Source organism: Jaculus jaculus, chromosome 7 (genome assembly GCF_020740685.1).
Source record: "Jaculus jaculus isolate mJacJac1 chromosome 7, mJacJac1.mat.Y.cur, whole genome shotgun sequence".
In the NCBI taxonomy this organism is placed as follows: Eukaryota; Metazoa; Chordata; class Mammalia; order Rodentia; family Dipodidae; genus Jaculus; species Jaculus jaculus.
In genome coordinates, this window is record NC_059108.1 from 80,703,887 (window position 1) to 80,719,060 (window position 15,174).

A 15,174-nucleotide genomic window follows, 5' to 3' on the forward strand; every position below is an offset into this window, starting at 1 on the left:
GGCCTGGGACTACAGAGTGTGACCATACCTTGGAAAAAAAAAAAACAAAAAATGAAAAAAGTGGGGTGGTGGGATACTGTAGAAATCAAAGATAAACTTTTATAAAAATATTTGTAGGGGGCTGGAGAGATGGCGTAGCGGTTAAGCGCTTGCCTGTGAAGCCTAAGGACCCCGGTTCGAGGCTCGGTTCCACAGGTCCCACGTTAGCCAGATGCACAAGGGGGCGCACGCATCTGGAGTTTGTTTGCAGAGGCTGGAAGCCCTGGCGTGCCCATTCTCTCTCTCCCTCTATCTGTCTTTCTCTCTGTGTCTGTCGCTCTCAAATAAATAAATTAAAAATTAAAAAAAAAAAAAAGGTGTGCACCACCACACCTGGCTTCAAAAAAAAAAAAATATTTGTAGGGCTGGAGAGATGGTTTAGCGGTTAAGTGCTTGCCTATGAAGCCTAAGGACCCCAGTTCGAGGCTCAATTCCCCAGGACCCATGTTAGCCAGATGCACAAGGGGGCGCACGCGTCTGGAGTTCATTTGCAATGGCTAGAGGCCCTGGCGTGCCTATTCTCTCTCTATATATATCTGCCCCCCCCCGTCACTCTTAAATAAATAAATAAATAAAAATGAACAAAAAATTAAAAAAAAAAAGATATTTGTAGCTGGACATGGTGATGAATGGTTTTTAGTCCCAGCACTAGGGAGGCTGAGGAGGAGGATCGCTGTGAGTTCAAGGCCACCCTGAACATAGTGAATTTCAGGTCAGCTTGGGCTACAACAAAGTAATAACTCAAAAAAAAAAAAAAAAGATATTTGAAACTGGCTGTGATAACATCATCAGCAGAGTTTTAAAACAGACAAAACTGGAAAGGAGAGATGGCTTAGCAGTTAAGGCACTTGCCTATGAAGCCTAAGGACCCAGGTTTGACTCCCCAGTACCTATGTAAGCCAGATGCACAAGGTAGCCTATGCATCTGGAGTTCATTTGCAGTAAAGATCTGGCTTGCCCATTCCCTCCCTCTGCCCCCCTCAAATCAATAAATAAACTATTTTAAAAAGTAAGCCGACAAAACCACTACTGGTACAAAATGAACAAGAAGACTACAAAAGATAAACTACCCTAAGGAAGTAAGGCATCTAAATATCAGGCATGGTGGCACATACCTGCAATCCCAGCACTTGGGAGGTAAAAGCAGGAGGGTTGGAGCACAAGGTTATCCTAGGCTATATGTAATACCCTGTCTCCAAACAAACAAATACACAAAAAAAGTTTGGGTATAAATTCAAAGGAAGGAACAAAGAATATATATCTCCAAGCAATGTGATTAGGCACCTAAATCAGAGAAATACTTATTTTTTCAGGCCATTTCTAATCTTTCTCAGAAATTGGGGTGGGAGAAACAAAAAGAAGTGGTTCTCAAAACACGGTACTATACAGAAGAGAAGACAACCAGAAAATAAGAACATATGCTGACTGTTTTCTCTCTGGAAAGGTCTCCTCTCAAAGGTAACTGACTTCCTGACACTTGGTTGTTATAAAAAACTTCAATTCAGCTAGCTGCTCCACATGTTCTTCCAAGGAAGTATCTGTTTTTCTGTTCATGTTAGTCAATTACAAAAATAATCTGGAAACTGAAATAAAAAGAAACTTATCAAGACATTTACAGAAAGAAAGTAAACAGGCATTCTGAAGTAAGGGAGTTTTCACTAGATACACTTTTATATTTTCAGCCAATTAGAATCTGAGGTGTTCTAGTGAAAGAAGAGACAATGGAATGAGATGTGGCTAAAGTTTACACTATCCATAAAGGAGAATAGAATAGGAAGTAACCAAGATTATACTGAAGTAGTCTTTGTACTGGGTGAACAGGAAACCATGAACAATTAGTATCATTCACATAATACTAGTATTGTTTTCTAAAAGTTAATTAGAAACTGAAAAAGCAGGCAAGATTGAATGAGGGCTGGGGTTTATCAAGTAAAATGACTGGTGAAGGAATGAATGACCAATGGGTGGCATCAAAGTGAGTAATACTAGAAAACAGTGATGGATTGATCATGGGTTCAAGTTGGAGCAAAAGAAAAGTAAACAAAGCAACCATACATTCGGGAAATAAAAGAGGAAAATGAAGTAGTCAAGGATCTAAACAACAAGATCAGAGGGCAAATAACATGGCAACAGGAGTGAGAGGTGAAATATACGAAGTTCCAATTACAGACAATTTTAGAAGTCTAGTAACAAGATCAAGGTTTTGACCACACTTCATGAGGTTAGTGAAGCAAAGATGAAGCTATCCAACGCCTAGTATTACCTAGTACCAGTAAGATAATCACTAAAAGTTTTCAAACTACAAGGAAAATTACTACTAGATAAAAGACAAAAAGCAGGCTTAATATAACAATGAGTTGAATTGAAGCATGTTAAGTTTTAAATTCAAATACAGAGAGAATTTTGGCCGGGCGTGGTGGTGCACGCCTTTAATCCCAGCACTCAAGAGGCAGAGGTAGGAGGATTGCCATGAGTTCAAGGCCACCCTGAGATGAGAGTTAATTCCAGGTCAGCCTGGACCAGAGTGAGACCCTACTTCGAAACCCCCCACCCCAAAAAAAAATTTGGCAAACTACCTCTTCTGCTTCAGGTAAACAGTGAAATTCCTTCTCTTACACACTGAGTTAAGACAGAACCCAAATAAGTGGAGCATTTGTACCACGAGGGTTTGAAGTATAGAAGTATAAACCGTTTTGTTCTCACCTTCAAGTCATCTAGTCTTTCAAAATTTCTACCTCAGAATAAAAATAAGTAGGGGGCTACAGAGATGGCTTAGCAGTTAAAGCACTTGCCTGCAAAGCCTAAGGACCCAGGTTTGATTCTCCAGAACTCAGGTAAGCCAGAGAACACAAGGTGGTACATGCGCCTGAAAATGCCTTTGCAATAGCTGGGGGCCCTGGCACACTGCGTGCGTGTTTGCCTCAAAAAAAAACAATAAAAAATAAGTAAATAAATAAATAGGCCTGGAGAGATGGCTCAGTGTTTAAGGTGCTTGCATATAGAGCCTAATGACCCCAAGTTTGATCCCCAGTTAAGTACCCACATAAAGCTAGATGCACAGTGGTGTATACATCTGGAGGCCCTAGCATACCCATTCTGTTTCTTTCTCTTTCTCTCTCTCCTTGCAAATACATAAAGTATGAAAAAAAAATTTTTGTTTGTTTTGTCTAGGTAGGGTTTCACTCTAGCACAGGCTGACCTCAAATTCACTCTGTAGCCCCAGCTTGGCCTCAAATTCCTGTGATACTCCTACCTCAACCTCCCAAGTGCTGGGATTAAAGGTATGAGCTACCACACTCAGCAATTTTTAAATACGCACCATGTACGTACGTATGTACGTACGCACGTATGTGTACACGTACACACACACACACACACACACACACACACACACACACCCCTTCCAGAAACTCAGTGGAAACAAACTTGTAAAACATCCAAGCATCTACAAAGCAAAAGGATAAACACTATAATTAAATAACTTCTTACTTATAAATTGATTCAATATACGTACTTTCAAAACTAGTTTCTTTAGACAAGCTGACAAGAAGCCATTACTCACTGTCTTAGCAGCTGCCTGCCTTGCTTCCATGTTAGCTGGCTATTCTGTGGTGCTGTAGGAGCCTCTGTGTCTTTGGTTTCTTCTGAAAATTAAGAAGAAAAAAAAAAGTTCTGCATATGTTACAACTCTTCAAAATGCTGCCAACTTTTCCAAAATAAACTCACAAAATATTTTGTAAGACAGGAAAAATAACTTATTTCTTATGGGAGGCAAGGGAGATGGCTCAGTTGGTAAAGTGCTTGCCGCACAAGCATGGGGAACCCGACTTTATATTACCAGTGCCCATGGAAAAGATGGATATTTGTATTCCTACTCCTGGGGAGGCAGAGACAGGAGAATCACTGGGGCTTGCTGACCAGCTACTCTAACTGAATTGGTGAGAGATCCTGTTTTATAAAATAAGGTAGAGAGCAAGTGAAGAAAACTGCTAACATCAATGTGACCTCCACAGGCATGTTCACACAGAGAAGCACACACCACACATGTCAAAAAAAAAAATCATATACTATGGGTTACTACAGGTTTAATTTTGTTCCAATATAACTCACTTAGATATCAACCTTTCTGTTTTAATATGGAAAAACCCAAATGCACTTTAGTATTATAAAGGATTCAAAAAAAATCAATGCTTGAAAATGAAATATTAGAATTTAACTACTAGAATTCTGATGTGTTAAGTGTCTAAAATTTAAAAATGCTGTGATTATATATTAAAAGTCACTAAGCCAGGCACACCATTAGTCCCAGCACTCGGGAAGCAGAGGTAGGAGGATGGCTGTGAGTTCAAGTCCACCATGAGACTACACAGTAAATTCCCGGTCAGGTTGGGCTAGGGTGAGAACCTACCTTGAAAAACCAAAACCAAAACAAAACAAAAATCTTCAGGCTGGAGAGATGGCTTAGCAGTTAAGGTGTTTGCCTGCAAAGCCAAAGGACCTATATTCAATTTCTCAGGACCCATGTAAGCCAGATGCAAAGGATAGCGCATAAGTCAAGTTCATTTACAGTGAGTGGCTAGAGGACCTGGCACACTTGCTTGCTCGCTCTTTCTTTCCTTCCTTTTTTTTTTTCTTTCCTTCCTTCCTTCCTATTTTCCTTCCTTCCTTCCTCTCTCTCCCTCTCTCTCAAACAATCACCAATAATGGTAGGCATGGTAGCGCATGCCTTTAATCCCATCACTCAGGAGGCTGAGGTAGGATCATGCTGAGTTCGAAGCCAGCCTGGGACTGCAGAGTAAGTTTCAAATCAGTCTGGACTAGAGAGAGACCATACCTGGGGATGGAGAGGTATCACCAATTACATACTGGATACAAATATAAACACTGAGTAACTTCATTTTCAGTCTGTATCAGTAGACCTTAAGTCTCCTTCACAGACTTTTTCTAGTTAACCAAGGTTATTCTACTTTTTGTTCTTTTTCTCCACTCTGACATCTTCACCCTCTCTCCATTTTCCTGCTCTCTCCTCTCTCCCCCTTTCAAGCCTTACTATGTAGCCTAGGCTACTTATAATACTCCTACTTTAGTCTTCTAAGTGCTGGGATTACAGACATTATGCCACAAAGCCTAGCAAATGATAGTGTTTATAATCTGAGTCTCAGATAACGAAGTATATACACTTACCCCCCCCCAAAAAAAGTCAAAAAGCAGATTTAGGGTTGGGGAGATGTCTCAACAAATAAAGCACTTGCCATACCAGCATGAGTATGAGAGTTTAAATCTCCAGCTCCTACATGAGTGCCATCCCAGCACTGAGGAAATGGAGAAGGGATTCCCAAGAACAAGCAGGCTAACTAGACTAGCTAAACTGGTGAGCTCTGCATTCAAGTGAGAAAACCTCCTCAGACACGAAGAAGAGATCAAATAAAGATATCCAAACCAAACTTTAGCCTACATACACACACATGTGCACACCCACACCAATATGACTCCATATACATAAACATACATATACAAATAAATTTTTTAAATACTCAAAAAAAGGTAGACAACTGACCAGGACATCCAACATAAACCCCTACACTTTACATGCATGTGCACACACATATGCACAAGCACCTGCACATGTGCTGACACATTTGTGCACACACATCACACAGGCTAAAAAAGTTTGACTAGAGTTGGCAAGCTTATGTAGGCTCAAGTCCTGGCACTGAATTTAAAATATTTTATAAACAGTGTAACTTCAGCTGACTTAAGCTCTGAACAATACCCCTACAATGAAATTTAAACCTGTATTTGGCAGTAATATTAAAGAAATATTTTGAGCTGGGCATGGTGGCGTACGACATTCTTTAATCCCAGCATTCGGGAGGCAGAAGTAGGAGGATCACCATGAGTTAAGAGGCCAGCCTGAGACTAGATAGTGAGTTCCAGGTGGGCTAGTGTGAAACCCTACCTCAAAAAAAAAAAAAAAAAAAAAAGAAAGGAAGGAAGGAAGGAAGGAAGCAAGCAAGCAAGCAAGCAAGGCATGGTGGCACACACCTTTAATCCCAGCACTCGGGAGAGGTAAGAGGATCACTGTGAGGTTGAGGCCAGACTGGAACTACAGAGTGAGTTTCAGGTCAGCCTGGGCTAGTGAGATCCTACCTCAAAAAATCTCATGAAAATAGAGACACTATGAAGAAAGGGGAATGGCAGATCAACCTACAAACAATGTTGAAAACTATAAATAAAGTCTGACCTCTCAATTATTAGCCTCCTAGAGTCCTCAGAGTTTCTTATACCTACCAGTAATACTTAAAATATCCTTGGTAACAACATCATCAATATCCTATTCTCATTCAAACACAAGCAATTCTCCAGTTTCTTTTATTTATTTATTGAGGGGGGCGGGGGATAGAGGAGGGAAAATAGAGGTAGAGAGAATAAATGTGCCAGGACCTCTAGACACTGTAAACGAACAACAGAGGTACACACCACCTTGTGCATCTGGCTTACATGGGTCCTGGGGACCTATGGCTTTGCAGGCAAGCGTCTTAACCATTAAGCCATCTCTCCAGCCCAATTCTCCAATTTCTAAAGATAATCACTTCATTCTAATAGCCTCTCTGTTGCCTTTTCAATATATAACATTTGCCTTTTTCAGTTTTAGCTTTTTTAAAAATTTTATTTATGAGAGAGAATCAGAGAGAGAGAGAGAGAGAGAGAGAGAGAGAGAGAGAGAGGGGCAGACACACAGACAGAATGGGTGCGCCAGAGCCTCTAGCCCCTGAAATGAAATCCAGACACATGTCACACCTTGTGCATCTGGCTTGACATGGGTACTGGGGAATCAAACCTGGGTCCTTTGGCTTTGCTGACAAGTGCCTTAACCACTAAGCCATCTCTCCTGTCCCAACATTTATTTTAAAATTATATGATCATAACTGGAGTTTTTTAAGAATAGGTTTAAAGAAATGCAATTGCTCAAAACCCTATCACCAAAAATTACAATTAAGCCAGAGGTGGTGTTCAACACCTTTAATCCCAGAACTTGGAAGACACAGGTAGGAGGATCACTGTGAGTTCAAGGCCAGTCTGGGATTACAGAGCAAGTGTCAGGTTAGCCTTGACTATAGTGAGACCCTACAGGAGGTGGGAGGGGGGGAGTTGGGTTGGAGAGATGGCTTAGTGGTTAAGCGCTTGCCTGTGAAGCCTAAGGACCCTTGGTTCGAGGCTCAATTCCCCAGGACCCATGTAAACCAGATGTACAAGGTGGTACATGTATTTGGAGTTAGTTTTTAGCAGCTGGAGGCCCTGGTGCGCCCATCTGCCCTCTCTATTTCTCTGTGGTTCTCAAATAAATAAATAAATAAATAAACATCAGGCTGGAGAGATGGCTTAGCAATTAAGGTACTGGCCTGTGAAGGTTAAGGACCTGGGTTCAATTCTCTAGTACCTACATAAAGCCAGATGCACAATGTGGGCACATGCACCTGGAGTTCGTTTGCTGTGGCTAGAGGCCCTGGCATGCCCATTCTCTCTCTCATAAATAAATTTTTAAAAAATTAAAAATGAAAGACAGCTGGAGAGATGGTTTGCAGTTAAGTCATTCCCGCCTGCAAAACCTAAAGGCCCTGGTTCAATTCTCTAGTACCTACATAAAGCCAGATGCACAATGTGGGCACATGCACCTGGAGTTCGCTTGCAGCAGCTTAGAGGCCCTGGAGCACCCAGTCTCTCTCTCTCTCTGTTTCCTCTGCTTATAAGTAAGTAAATACATAAAATAAAATGTTTTAAAAAGATGACAGAAGGGCCAGTTGTGGTGGTGCAGGCCTTTTTATAACAGCATCACAGCACTTGGGAGTAAAAGGATCACTGTGAGTTTAAGGGCAGCCTGGGACTACAGAGTGAATCCCAGGTCAGCCCTGGCTCAAGTGAGACCCTACCTCAAAAAAAAAAAAAAAAAAAAAAAACTAAAACTTAATGAATCAAATTTACCTGATTCAAACGTTGGCATTTTCAATTCACCTTGGTTCAGTTCTGTGCCATATTTTAATTTGTGATACTTTGCCCTGAAAATTTAATGATAAATAGATAAAAGAATAATTGTTTTCTATATTTAAATTATGACTATTATATATCATTCCAACAACAAAGTTTATTTACTAAAAACACTGAAGAATGTATTACTGAAGGAAAAGATAAAGTTGGTAAATTAATCTAAGAAACAACTTCATCCATCTGAAGAAAAGACAAATTTTTGCTGATCCTTATAATAAAATATGTTAGTTCAATTCAATTATTTTATCTCATTTTCTTTACCCTAAATCAAAATGTCAATTTGCCAGGCTGGAGAGATGGCTTAGCGGTTAAATGCTTGCCTGTGAAGCCTAAGGACCATGGTTCGAGGCTCGATTCTCCAGGACCCACATAAGCCAGATGCACAAGGGAGGCACATGCGTTTGCAGTACCTGAGTGCATAGGCCCTGGCACACCCATTCTCTCCACCACCCTCCCATTTCTCGGTCAAATAAATAAAAATAAATGAAAAAAATTTAAAGGCATTGTAAACATGTATGAAATTATCAAAAAAAAATTTTTAAGTCAACTTGTATTTGGGCAAGAACTTACATCTTTTCAAATAGCTTTCAAATTAACTGTATAATGATGTAAGTGAGGATAATAATACTGTTCTGGTTTATTTATAAAAGGAAATGAAATACATACCTTTCTTGTTTTAATGCATACTCTAACATTTTTATTCTTCTCACTAGATCTTTCTTCAAATTCTCTTGACCTTTTCTTTCTCCTTGTAAAAATGCTATCCGTGCCTAAAAATGTAAAAGATGCAATTTTTTTCAAGATTCACATTTTTGTCATTTTCTCCTTAACTATACACAAGGCACTAAAACAAGAAAAACAACAAATGCAAACTGCTACATGTTTATACATGACAGAAAACTTAAGATTCATAGAAACGATCAACCAGATGTTTTCTCTTTTAAATAACACAACCACTTTGAAATTAAAGATAACTGTAAGTTAAGCTACTTTCTTATAATTCACTAGGGCTCCTATTATTAACATTTAACCTTTATATAACCTTCAAAGGAAGTTCATATATAAAGATCACACCTAATCCTTAACATAAGAGTCACAAAAACAAAGTATATTCACAAAGAGCTATTTCATAAACATAGTACATCTCAAATATACAAATATTTTCCATTCTACCATCCCATCTGAAATGATGTTTCAATTCTTGAAAATAATACACAACTACTGTAAACAGTTTAAGCCAGGGTACCATTAGTACTGTGACCTCCTTACTTTCTCTCTTCCCCCTTAATCTCTTTACATTGTTCTCATTTTTCTACAGTGAGATGACAGGCCAGCTAGACTGCTGCATATGCAATAGGAAAATACAAGGGAGACCCAGTCTCAATCAACATGAAGCAGAGGACTTCCTTTTGAGGTTGTCCTCTGATTGCTACACTTTACAAATAAATAAACAAACAATTTTGAAAATAATAATAATCTGAGCTGGAGAAATGGCTCAGCAGTTGAGGGCTTGAGGGGGCTTGAAACCAACAGAATTAAAATCTTCAGATCCCATGTAACAGCTGCACATAGCTACATGTGCCTGAAACCCCAGTGCAGCAAAAAGGAACAAAGACACCATAAAATCACCCAAGCTTATGGAAAAACAACAAGTTCCAGTATTAGTTTTTAGTAAGAGACTCTGGCTCAAATAGGAAAAGATAGAACAACAACCTCAATGATGGGCTAGGATAGATGGCTCAGTGGCTACAGGTATTTGCAAAACTGGCAGCCCAGGTTCAATTCCCCAGTACATAAAGCTAGATACACAAGGTGATACATGTACCTGGAACTTGGCTTTTAGCAAAGCCAAAGGACCCAGGTTGAATTTTCCAGGACCCACATAAGCCAGATGCACAAGGTGGAACAAGCATCTGCAGTTCATGTGCAGCAGCTAGAGGCCCTGGCACACCCAATCTGTCTCTCTCTCTCTCAAAAATAAATATATATTTTTAAATATTTTAAGCCAAGCGTGATGACACATGCCTTTAATTCCAGCACTGGGGAGGCAGAAAGAGGTAAGAGTATTGTGGTGAGTTCAAGGCCACCCTAAGGCTACACAGTGATTTCGAGGTCAGCCAGAGCTAGAGTGAGACCCTACCTCGAAAAATCAAAAATAAATACATAAATTTAAAAAATATTTGACAAAAGAAACCCAGCAAGATAAGATCAGCAGTATAACAAAAGGATTTTTACATCTTGACTACTTAGGATTTATTTCTATAATGGAAACACAATTTAATGTAAGAAATTGGGCTGGAGAGATGGCTTAGCGGTTAAGCGCTTGCCTGTGAAGCCTAAGGACACCGGTTCAAGGCTCAGTTCCCCAGGTCCCACGTTAGCCAGATGCACAATGGGGCGCATGCGTCTGGAGTTCGTTTGCAGAGGCTGGAAGCCCTGGCGCGCCCATTCTCTCTCTCTCCCTCTATCTGTCTTTCTCTCTGTGTCTGTCGCTCTCAAATAAATAAATAAAAAATGAACAACAACAAAAAAAAATTTTAATGTAAGAAATTAGCCTGGTATGGTGACACACTCCTTTAATCCCAGCACTCGGGATACAGTAGTAGGAGGATCATGGTGAGATCAAAGCCAGCCTGGGACTAGACTACTGAGTTCCAGGTCAGCCTAGGCTAGTGAGTGAGACTCTACCTTGAAAAACATTACATACACACACACATATAAATATATATAAAATATTATCAAAATGAAGATGTGGCACATTTATACAATGGAGTTCTACTCAGCGGAAAAGAAAAATGAAGTTATGAAATTTGCAGAAAAATGGATGGACCTGGAAAGTATTATACTAAGTGAGGTAACCCAGGCCCAGAAAGCCAAGCGCCACATGTTCTCTCTCATATGTGGATCCTAGCTACAGATGATTGGGCTTCTGCATGAGAATGAAAATACTTAGTAGCAGAGGCCAGTAAGGTAAAAAGGAGACATAAAGGGTAGAGAAAGGAAGGGAGGAGGATACTTAATAGGTTGATATTATATATATGTAATTACAATGATTGTAATGGGGAGGTTAATATGATGGAGAATGGAATTTCAAATGGGAAAGTGTGGGGGTGGGGAGGGAGGGAATTACCATGGGATATGTTTTATAATCATGGAAAATGTTAATAAAAATTAAAAAAATAAAATATTATCAAGGTGATATACCACTTTAACAGAATGAAGGCAAAAAAACACAATCAGCTAGATTGACACACAAAATTCAACAAACTAGGAATACAAGTGACTCAACATAATACAAGCCAAACATGTTCCTTCATTCCAGTTTCAGCTAATAATTCAGGGGAACCAAACTATTTGCTGGTTTACAACATCTGAGACTGTATCGCCCATGTCACACAAAGTTATTAAACTATATGCACATGATTATCACAAGAATTATTTGGTACTGTTGGACAGCTCATCTTTTATTTATTGCTTTTGTTTTTCGAGGGAGGGTCTCACACTAGCTCAGGCTGACCTGGAATTCACTATGTAGTCTCAGGGTGGCCTCAAACTCATGGCGATCCTCCCACCTCTGCTTCCCAAGGGCTCCACCACGCCTAGCTAAGCACATCATTTTTGACTGTAAGACCACCAGAGATGACCAGAGCAAAACTTTTAATGTTGAACAACCAAGATCTGCCTCACTTGATTCTCAATTACTTTGTCTAATAACTTGACTCAAACAAGGTTCAGTCATAAATAATAAAGACATGCAATAAAAAGTGTATCATACAGGGCTGGAGAGATGGCTTAATGGTTAAGGCACTTGTTGGGAAATCCAAAGAATCCAGGTTCAATCCTCCAGTACCCACATAAAAGCCAGATACATGAGTGGCACATGGGTCTGGAGTTAAGTTTACAGTGGCTAGAGGCCCTGGCACACCCATTCTCTCTATATGCCTCTTTCTCAAATAAACAAAATTTTAAAAATAGAAGCCTGCCATGGTGGCACATACCTTTAATCTCAGCACTCTGGAGGCAGAGGTAGAAGTATCACCATGAATTCTAGACCACCCTGAGATTAAGTAGTGAATTCCAGGTTAGCCTGCGCTACAGTGAAACCCTACCTCAAAAAAACAAAAAAAACTACTTTTTAAAAAAATGTATCATTCAAAGAATTCAAGGGGCTGGAGAGATGCTTACCTTAAGCGCTTACTTGTGAAGCCTAATGACCCCAATTCAAGGTTGGATTCCCCAGTACCTACGTAAGCCAGATGCACAAGGTGGCACATGTATCTGAAGTTTGTTTGCAGTGGCTGAAGGCCCTAGTGCACCCATTCTCTCTCTGCCTCTTTCTCTGTCTGTCGCTCTCAAATAAATATAAAAATAACAACAAATTAAAGAATTCAAAGCTTAATGGATTCTCTACGGAGCTTAAGATCTTTAAAAAAAAAAAAAAAAAAAAACAGGGCTGGGCTGGAGAGATGGCTTAGCAGTTAAGTGCTTGCCTGTGAAGCCTAAGGACCCCGGTTCGAGGCTCGATTCTCCAGGACCCACATTAGCCAGATGCACAAGGGGGTGCACACGTCTGGAGTTTGTTTGCAGTGGCTGGAAGCCCTGGTGCGCCCATATTCTCATTCCCTCCCTCCCTCTCCCTCTCTCTCTCTCTCTCTCTCTCTCTCTCTACCTCTTTCTCTGTTACTCTCAAATAAATAAATAAAAATGAACAAAAGTATTATTTAAAAAAAAAAACAGGGTTGGAGAGATGGCGTAGTGGTTAAGCGCTTGCCTGTGAAGCCTAAGGACCCCGGTTCAAGGCCTGATTCCCCAGGACCCACATTAGCCAGATGCAAAGGGGGCGCACGCATCTGGAGTTCGTTTGCAGTGGCTGGAAGCCCTGGTGTGCCCATTCTCTCTCTCTCTGCCTCTTTCACTCTCGATCTCTCTCATATAAATAAATAAATAAACAAAAAAACAATAACAAAGTATTTATCCCATTCAGTGTGTGAAAGCATAACACACAAACCATTGTATAATCAGTCCCTATAATACAAGTAATCTTCGACACAAGGTATGTTAACTTTTATGTTTTCAAAGAGAATAAACAAAAATTTTGTTCATAATATCCTTGTACAATTTTTCATGAAAACAGTATTTTACAATTTCACTCATGAATTTCAGTGAAAAGCAAAATACTAAAGGACATCAGAAGCAAAACTTGTACCCTATTTTTAATCCTGTTTATAACATAGCCTAAAACAAGATTAAATGAATTACCATTTCACAGACAATAGCTGGTTAAAGAATAATGGATTCTTTTCTTCTTTGTGTGTATGTGTCTGTGCGTGCACACCACCAGGGCCTCTTACCACAGCAAACTAATACCAGAGGCACAGGCTTTTGGTTTGTTTGTTGACCTGGAAATCACTATGTTGTCTCATGCTGCCCTAAAATTCATGGCAATCCTTCCACCTCTGCCTCCCAAGTGCTGGGATTAAAGGGACAAGATTTGCAAAAAGTGCCTATAATGGCTATCTTCCCATCCCTAAAAATGGATTTTCAACCTGAACCTGGCAGCTTGCACCTATTAATTCCAACACTAAAGTAGGAGTACTGTGAGTTTGAGGCCAGCCTGGGCTACAGAGTAAATTCCAGGTCAGTCTGGCTAAAATGAGACCCTGCCAAACAGAGAAGAAGGAAAAGGAAGAAGAAGAGAGGAGACAATGAATGAGAACAAGAATGACATGAGAGTTCTCAATGTTTAACCAATAGTTAGTTCTCATTCATTTGACATCTGAATACAATGAACCATTCTTCATAAAAATAGGAAGTATAGGCTGGAGAGATGGCTTAGTGGTTAAGACACTTACTTGCCTGTGAACCCAGGTTTGATTTCTCAGTACCCACATAAGCCAGATACACAAGGTAGCACATGCATATTAAGTTTGCTTGCAGTGGCTAGAGGCCCTGGTGCGCCCATTCACTCTATATTTATCTGCCTTTTTCTCTGTCTCTCTCATATATATACAATTTTTTTTTTCAAGGTAGGGTCTCACTCTAGCTCAGTCTGACCTGGAATTCACTATACGGTCTCAGAGTGGCATCGAATTCAGGGCAATCGTCCTATCTCTCCTGAATGCTGGCATTAAAAGCGTGCACCACCATGCCCAGCTCTAATTATACACACACACACACACACACACACAAAATTTTTTTTTTTTTTTTTTTTTTTTTTTTGGTTTTTCAAGGTAGTGCCTCACTCTAGTCCAGGCTGACCTGGAATTCATGATGTGTTCTCAGGGTGGCCTCGAACTCACAGTGATCCTCCTACCTCTGCCTCCCGAGTGCTGGGATTAAATACATGTGCCACCACACCCAGCTAAATAAAATATTTTTAAACAGAAAATAAACAGGAGGTATATGCCTATGAAAGTATGAAATAATGGGCTGGAGAGATGGCTTAGCAGTTACAGCACTTGCCTGAGAAGCCTAAGAACCTATGTTCTACTCTCCAGATCCCACATTAGCCAGATGCACAAAGGTGAGGCAGGCACAAGGTCGCACATGCTCACTAGGTGGCGCAAGTGTCTGGAGTTCAATTTCAGTGGTTGAAGACATGGCACACCAAATCTTTGTGTATGTGTGTGTGTCTCTTTCTCCCTAAAATTTAAAAAAAAAAAAAAAAAGGATGAAATAAGATGGCCACTTTGGCACACTCCTTTAATCCCAACACTAGGGAGGCAGAGGTAGGAGGATCACTGTGAGTTGAGTCAGCCTGAGACTACATGGTGAATTACAAAAAAAAAGCAGTAGCAGCCAGGCATGGCTTATTTTGAAACAGAGTTTCACTATGTAGGAGGCAGCCCTTGAATTTAAGATCTGCCTGCCTCAACCTTCCAAATGTGTGCAATACCATATCTGGTCAGAAAAGTTATTTTTAGAGAACACCATTACAAATGGCTTATTAGGGGGCTAGAGGAATGGCTCAGTAATTATGGCACTTGCCTGAAGAGCCTAATGACCTGAGTTTGATACCCCAGAACCCATGTAAAGCCAGATACACAAGGTGGCATATGCGTCTCGAGTTCATTTGCAGAACGCTGGAGG

At 40.2% G+C, this 15,174-nt stretch overlaps 1 protein-coding gene across 5 annotated transcripts in view; it reads right to left on the reverse strand.

The window, feature by feature from the left end:
- The window catches only part of Strn3 (striatin 3), a 98,203-nt gene that overhangs the window by 50,572 nt on the left and 32,457 nt on the right, over positions 1-15,174 (reverse strand). For all 5 annotated transcript variants that reach the window (XM_045154185.1, XM_045154186.1, XM_045154187.1 and 2 more), the window contains exons 2-4: positions 8,752-8,855; positions 8,023-8,096; positions 3,602-3,683 (exon numbers count right to left, since the gene is read on the reverse strand). In XM_045154185.1, the coding sequence (XP_045010120.1) occupies positions 3,602-3,683; positions 8,023-8,096; positions 8,752-8,855 (260 nt within the window). The remainder of the gene's footprint in view (positions 1-3,601; positions 3,684-8,022; positions 8,097-8,751; positions 8,856-15,174) is intronic.